The 8,096-nt window shown below is 47.1% G+C and overlaps 1 protein-coding gene across 1 annotated transcript in view; it reads right to left on the bottom strand.

Moving 5' to 3' along the window:
- Positions 1-238: 238 nt before the first annotated feature.
- cacng5a (calcium channel, voltage-dependent, gamma subunit 5a) overlaps positions 239-8,096 on the bottom strand; it is a 37,381-nt gene continuing 29,523 nt past the window's right edge. Inside the window, exons 4-7 of the mRNA XM_062535847.1 lie at positions 4,995-5,081; positions 2,053-2,193; positions 1,489-1,634; positions 239-641 (exon numbers count right to left, since the gene is read on the bottom strand). Coding sequence (XP_062391831.1) covers positions 384-641; positions 1,489-1,634; positions 2,053-2,193; positions 4,995-5,081 — 632 coding nt within the window. The 3' untranslated portion in view covers positions 239-383. The remainder of the gene's footprint in view (positions 642-1,488; positions 1,635-2,052; positions 2,194-4,994; positions 5,082-8,096) is intronic.

The raw sequence follows: 8,096 nt of genomic DNA, 5'->3' as shown, positions 1-8,096 counted from the left end.
GGAAGTCTCTACCGATTTAAAAGAGGCTGTCACATAAGGAGGTGAATGAGAGCCAGCCGCTTCCTTGCTAGCGGCCTTTTGTGGGATAGAACATTTTACTGCTGACCTCCCCGCTTCAGCACTCTCAGACCACAACTCTCCCCACACTCCCATCCAACCCAGCCCAGCCTGTGCAATGCAGAATGGGGGAGAAAGAGAAGGAGAGAGAGAGAGAGAGAGAGAGAGAGAGAGAGAAAGAGAGAGAGAGAGAGGAAGAGAGAGATTAAGAAAAGGAGAAACAGGGAGTGAAAGAGCTACAGATGTAGAGAGGGCAAGAGGGAGCGAGAGAGAGAGAGAGAGAGAGAGAGCAAGAGAAGAAAGAGAGAGGAAGAGAGGGAGGCGTCTCAGCAGGGCGAGGAGGACATCTGGTCGTAGTCGGGGCACTTGAGCAGGGCGGGGTAGTTGGAGTTCATCTGGAGCGAGGCCTCGCTGGAGATGTCCGAGGGGCTGCGTCCGCGCGCCCAGGCGTCCGGGTGCAGGAACTGGCCCGAGTAGTCGGAGCAGTTGCTCAGGCGCGGCCGGTAGAAGCCCGGGTGCGGCCGGTACATCTCCTCGGCTGTGTAGCGCTTCATGAACAGGTAGACGGACATCACGCCAGCCGTCTGTACGCACGCGCACACACACACACACACACACACACAATCACATTACCTCACGATTCACACAGAAAAAAACTATCGACGCACGGAAGTATGATGTTCACTTTGGAACTCCCGAGACAGTTTTCTGGCCCTTTCATAACCACACATTCTGAATCAAAGACATGGAGCCTAATTAAAGTGTCATTCCATGTGTTGGGCCCTTTGAGTCAGTCAGACACTAATAATCATGGCTCATTATAATTAGTGATGGCCCTGGGCAATCTCCGCTGTCTGACAAAGCGGTGACAATAAGGGTGGCAAGTGTGAAATAGCATCCAAGCCCTGGGAAAGAGCTGTTTATTGTGTCTGACAGTACAGCTATTCCCATACACGCTAAACAAACTATTACGATGAAGGAATGTAATTAAAGACACAGAGGCAGCCAGCATTGTGTCCAACACCTGAGTATCTCTTTTTAAGAACTATGAGGAACAATTCACCAACTAAATATATGACAAAAAAATTTTGGACTAGAATTGTAAAAGACTATGCTTTCTACATGTAAAGTGTGGTGAGTAGCATAGATATTAGAAAGCTAGATACCGCATTGGGACCAGGACGTACGTAAATAGCGCCGCCGTCTTGGTGAGGGCAACAATCACTGGAGGCCAATGGAGAATCAGGTGTCTCTGACTGGAAATCAGATAGGTGTGTCTGATTACTGGCAAGTGTTGCCCATAGACAGTGAGGTGTTGCCCTCAGCAATATGGGGGCCGTGTATACGTACGCCACCTAATAGAACTCGACGGACAATGCGGTATCTAGCTTTCTAATATCTATGGTGAGTGGAGGGTGAGTTTCTCCGTACCTCTGTGAGCAGGAAGGAGATTGCGGCGAAAGCGAAGGACCAGCCGTACTTGTAGCTGAAGTAGGCCTCGTTGGACTTGGTCCTGTTCAGCATCTCGTCGTTAATGCTGGAAATGTAGAGGACCAGGCCGACCACCAGGGATAGACCTTTTACAGAGAGAGAAGGAGAGAGAGAGGGAGAGAGAGAGAATTAGAGAATTGTTGACAGAATGACAGTGAACCTGCCATCTTGTTTTGTTCTGCTGCACTGTATTGCTTGCTACAGTAGAGCGCACTGAGCTGTGGGGCACCGTGCAGAACAGCGGGCATGCTGGCGGCTGCATCTACCTGGCACACTGATCACTGCACTGTGCAGCGGGCAGGACTTCTCTTAAATTAGCACCGCACTACACCGCACTCAGCTCTGCCAACACTGGCATGATGTTTCAAAAAATAAATTTGACTGATTAGAAGTAGAGTAGAAGAAGAGGTAGAAATAGAGATATGCGGGACACAAATGATCAACAGAAATATAACGCAAGTGCAAAACATCCAAAGGTTATCTTCAGCTTTAAATGTGAGGTACCTGAGAGGATGAAGAAGATGCCAGAGACGAAGGCCAGGATGGTGCGGTGGGGGCGGATGTGCCCGATGTTGTTCAGGACGAAGCCAATGAACATGAAGAAGAGACTGACCAACGGGAAGGGCGTGGCTGAGCGGATCATTTCTAATTAGCAGGAACACAGACAGAGGAAACATACAAAAGTGAGAGGTTAATTATCTGACTTGCCATGGAAAAACACTAATTCACCAATACAACACCAACAGATACCAATACTTCAATATTAGTTATTTACAAACATATTTCTAAAAACATTTCTTCTGTGGCCATCTTACAGTTCTACTAGGGTTGTCTAAGGCAAGATGAACTTCCAAGGCCTCAATAACAAACAAACAAACTATAGGCAACCTGAGTATATACAACCAGGTTTCTATATACATCGGCCTCCAGAGATGATTCAAGCCCACGCAGTATACAGGATCAATCGACCCCCACATGCCCTTTGACAGCGAGGGGTTAAATCTACTGGAATGGATGGGCATGGTGGGAACACCAGAGCAAAGGTCTCATTGGATATCAATGACCCCATGGATTGGAGCGTATAGGAAATCCATCCCAGCGCCCTGTTGCTATCTGTTGTTGCTATGACGTCAACACGACCCACCAAGTCTCCACTGTTTACACAGAGGCTGGATGGCTTTGATGTTAAGCACCACAGCACAAAAAAACGTGACAACTGTGCTATGTGACAACCTCTGCAATTGGCCTGGTGAACTCTGGGCGGATTGACAAGAGGTCAAGTTCCTGTTCCACACACAGGCAGAGGCAGAGGCAGGCATGGTCAGAGTGACACATTAGTGTGACCTTATGATGGTCTCTCTCCGAAGCAATGGAGATTCCGTGAGCTTCCAGAAACTCCTCACAGGGTGGTGGAAACAGAGGGAGCTGGTTTGGCGGTTGGATGGTGGTCATCACATGTCCTGTTCTGAACTCCTTCTCAATCCAATGAATTTGTACTCTCTATAAATGCCCTGAAGCAGAACCTCTGTGCTGAAACCTTAACCGCTCCGGGTGAACTTGCAGGGATCTTGCATCTCTGTACTCTGTGACTATGAAACGCTATCAAATTACAATGCATGTGACAGTCCAGTGCACACACGCACTTTAAGTGCTACGCCGAACAAGAAATCACTATGCATGTGCACACACACACCACTGACAACATATTGTCCATGTGCCTTTATTCTCCCAGACACAGACTGTGTGTGGCGTGAGTATACTGTAGAAAGCGGCTTTGAAGAGAAACTCTATTTGACGGCTGACTGGTTGTTCTTCTCCAGCTCCTTCCCTTTCACAGTTTCAAAAGCAGGGAACCGATTCTGACAGAGAGAGAGAGAGAGAGAGAGAGAGAGAGAGAGGTGCGGAAGGCATTTATATCCGCTCCGCGTGCTTCGCTCCTCTTGGACACCGACCAGATGGCGGCGGACAAGCCTCGTCTGACGGGAGCCTGCCCCAGAGGACCATGGGAAGCGTGTGAGAACTCCATCCTCCACCTGCGCATCTTTAAACGCCTACTTAAAAGAGACGAGGTGTTGGAGTCTGGGGCCGAGAGGAGGTCAGCGAGTGTTAATTATGAAACACTAACAGTATGGTCAGACACCAGAACTTCTAGCGTGGGGTTTCATAAGCAACTACTGTCTGAATGACTGACTCTCCCTATCAAACTGTCTTCTGTCTAACATGGACATTAAATGAGAGTTCATATAACATATAACATATACAGTATAACAAAAATATATTGACCGGGGGCAACTACTGTCCGAATTACTGACTCTGCGTATCAAACTGTCTTCTGTCTAATGTCACATGGACATTAAATGCGAGTTCATAGTACAGCTTAAGCTTGTTCAGTCAGAGGAGCTGGATGACTGATCCCAACAATGTCAGTGTTTTATATTATACATATAGTACTGTAGGTCTACATGTATATAACAAAACTATATGGACTGGGAGAAGGTTCACTGAAGCACACAGAGATGGCTTTTAGTTATTTAGAAAAATATATGGACATTAGAGAATCATAGTATCATAGTATCATATATGCTTTGTATATGATAGATGACCACTACCTAAGCTCTGGGCAATAATTCCAGAATAGGCAAAACACTAATGCCGTTTACATTTGCACTACACGTTCGATTGCAGTAGGTGAAGTCATGGACCGAATCTCCTTCTGGCTCTGCTTGTGTCTGCACTGTAGCCTCGGGCTCTCATGTCTCCATAGCATAGAAACTGCACCTCTGCCCTTTTAATAATCTGATCTACTTTGCACACATGCTGAGACCTCAAATACACACAGAGGATGAAAAGCTTCTCTATGACCCCCCTGCCCATGTCCCTCTCTGGTAGTTCTGGGTAATGTAATGTACTGTAGGCAGGAGACTTGAGAGTTGAGAACAGCACTCTGGTTCATTCTCAGGAACTGGGTGGTCAGGGGGAGTCCAGGTGATTGGACTGGAAATGGCAGGTAGATGATGGATCGAAGTGGGCCTCCATTACAGCTATTTCCACTGCGCAGACTTCAAAGATCCCTTCCACTCCGTAGAGCAGAGCTGATCATTAAAGGGAGGCCATTTTGGCGGAGCATGAACACAGTGTGCTCTAAGGGCTACTCAGGAGGCATCAGGACAGAGAGCTGGCCACAGGACTCCAACGTCAGCAGAACTGAGGCTGCATGTACTCAGTTAAATCTCCATTTAATTTAGTTTAGCTAACAAATTGAATCAACTCCATTCGAATAATTACATTTTTTATGTGGTTTAGCCACTTTCATTTGAATTGACTTCATCTCGATTTAATATTACCCTAGAAAATTAAAACATCTGTGTCGAAGTGTACCAAAATATGCACTATTCTACTAAGAAGTAACAGGAAGTGAGCAGAGAGCAGAGAGCATGGTCACTCACTCAGCACACTGACGGTGGACTCTGAGGTCATCTGGACATTGGTGGGCATGACGTACTCGATGGTGAAGCATCGGCCCTTCTCCTCCCCTGGGGAAAAACCACAGACAACGACACCGGCCATCAGGGGGAGAGGCGGCGGGACAACGCCAGCGGTCATCACATTACACAGGAAATCAGTAGGGTCATTAGTAGGAAAGGGAAAGAGGCATAAAGAGAATAACGAAGACAAATCTCAGGGGGTTCGATCAAGTGGTTTGATCAAGAGATTCTCTGTTAGTCATCAAAATAAAACTGTAGAGGTGAAACAAAGCACACAAGTAATGAGACGGAATACTGTTGTGAGAAACCAACTCAAAAGGCACACACGTAGGGAGTCATGATGTTGGAGTTAGGGACTGTAAATCAACACACGTAGGGAGTCATGATGTTTGAGTTAGGGACTGTAAATCAACACACGTAGGGAGTCATAATGTTGGAGTTAGGAACTGTAAATCAACACACGTAGGGAAACATGATGTTGGAGTTAGGAACTGTAAATCAACACACGTAGGGAGTCATAATGGAGTTGCTGTTAATACACACGTAGGGAAACATAATGTTGGAGTAAGGAACTTTTAATACAAACACGTAGGGAGTCATGATGTTGGAGTTAGGAACTGTAAATGCACACGTAGGGAAACATAATGTTGGAGTCAAGAATCAACAAAGACGACAGAGTAGGCTATTACAGTCCACTCATCATTGAGCTTGTCACTATGGAAGTAGGCCCAGAAAGGCACCTGTCTATGCCATGAGCAGCATACTACGCTGCCAACAGACTGAGTCAGAAGATGGAGGGATCAAGAGTTGATGCGAGTGTCGACTAAAAGGGGAAACGAATGGCTCTCCGCTGACTCCCCCATCTTTGCCTCGTCACCCCCCTTCCATTTGTCAGTAAATAAGTACACAGCTGGTGGAACATGGCACGGCGGGGAGACGTAGGCTGGAGACAAAGCAGCGCTCGCTCGGTGAGTCACTGCAGTGGAACAGGCCCGCTTCCCTCACGAGTGTCATTGCTTCTCATTTCCTGTGGCACTTACAGCGCAGGGACCGAATGCATTATTTATCTATTTATTTATTAAAAAAAAATGGCCAATAAGGCAGCACAATTTCCGCACGATGGGAGATTGTGGGAGTGTTTTTTTTCTTCAGTAAATGCATTCTGCAGCCTAGTCTATATCTAACATCGTATTACGACCACCTTCGCTCCATCTATCCCCTTCATATGCCTCCAAACACATGTGCCTGAAACCCCCTATTTTCTCCCACTGCCTCTTTTATAAAGCCCAATTCACACTTAAGACTCCCGACGAGACCGAGTTGCAGCAGTGTGAATTGAATGTTGCGCGTAGTTGCAAGCTTTTGCAAGCCGTCGCAGAACATTCAACATGTTGCCGCAGTTGCAAGGTTTTAGAACGCCGCAGCTCGTCTCGTCTCGTTAGGAATTACTCTTCCTCTTGGTCTCTATGTGTCTCTCACACTCTCTCAGACCCCCTGTCTGTTCCTCTGCGCATGATGGAGAAGATCAGTGGGGAACGGTAAACCTTACCGGCCCTCGACTCGATAGTGAGATTCACCTTGATTTAGCCACCTGCAGCCGTCTTAAGACGACTGCATAACGTGGTTATTTCTGATATTCTGATTTCCAACTTTGACGTATGCACAACTCCGGGTTGAAAGCGTATCAGAATCTCAGAAATAACCACGTTACGCAGCCGTCTGAAGACATCAAGTCGAATCCACCTATTGCCATTGTAGCCCATCACCGGTTTAACAGGTGGGCAAACAGCACCAGGTGTGCACTGCCAAGGAAGCCCTGTGACTACACTGAGCCTGGTGATCAAGCCTGGACTTGGGCCTTAATCCGCTTAACGGCCTCCTACTCCACCAGCCACAGTCATCAGGGGGCCCGGGCCTGAGGAGCAGCTAATTGAGACCTTATCTCACAGCAATTACGCACCGCCATAAAGACCCACCGAAATCCCCATTCAGCGCTAAACAATCCCGCCTCTGATTAAACTCGGAGATGACACAAAGGCAGTGTCAAGAAGCCGACGCCTCCGTGCCAGAGCTCCGTGCCATTCGTGTACCCTCGTTATGTGACGGTCATTACGAGAAGTCTGCGCGTGTGAATCAAGACGATCAATCACACCCGTGCTTTATTTTCTTAGCTAAGCTCGGGTGAGAACGTTTGTTTATCAGTGAGAGAAAGCTTGCGAATGAGACAAGCCAGGGGAAAAAAAATTGTAATGCAAAAACAGCTCCATGAAGAGTCATAAACTTAAATGATGCCCACATTTGACAAAATGGATTTTTAATGCAGCTGCCTGACAACTATTGCCATGGCAGTGGCGGTACCGTGGAAATGGATTGACGAAACGGGGAATTAAATTAGGCTCTGCCTGCTACTTTCAAATGTGATAATGTGCAGATACACAGCTCAGCGCAGCAATGTTTCAGTGCAGGGGAAAGATAGAGGGACAGCGAGAGAAAGAGAGAGAGAGAGAGAGAGAGAGAGAGAGAGAGGGACAGTGACAAAGAGAGTGTGAGAGAGAGAGAGCAGCAGAGAGAGAGAGTGTGACAGAGAGAAAGAAAGATAGAAAGAAAGAATGAGAGAGAAATCTCTGGGGGGAAAGGGAGCAGAGACTGCTCTGCTGAATGCCGTGTCTCAGCGTGCACAGTGAGCTGCATCCTAATGGAGTGGGCGCTGCTTTGGCACAGCATATGTGCTGGGACTGTTTTTTGGCCATTACATCACCTAAATACACTGTTAGATTTAAATCCCTCCCCGCCTTTATCTTATATTAGGAGCATGCACAACTGGAGTGAAGTACATTCACATAGATTTGAATGAACAGGACTGCATTACCAAATAGAGCCTGCCAATATTATCCTGGCATGGGGTCAGCCATGCCTCTATTGCAGCCCTAACAATTAGGTCCATTTTGACAATCATTACTAACCGATCAGCTTACACAGACTAATACAGCTGAATCTGCTCCCCTGCTGACACAAGCATTGGACACTAACAAATGGAACTTTTCAGTTCACCTCAGACTCAAT

The sequence above is a fragment of the Sardina pilchardus genome, chromosome 1 (assembly GCF_963854185.1).
Source record: "Sardina pilchardus chromosome 1, fSarPil1.1, whole genome shotgun sequence".
NCBI classification, from domain to species: Eukaryota; Metazoa; Chordata; class Actinopteri; order Clupeiformes; family Clupeidae; genus Sardina; species Sardina pilchardus.
The sequence above is the reverse complement of the archived record's forward strand: the minus strand, read 5'-3'. Positions and strand labels throughout refer to the sequence as shown.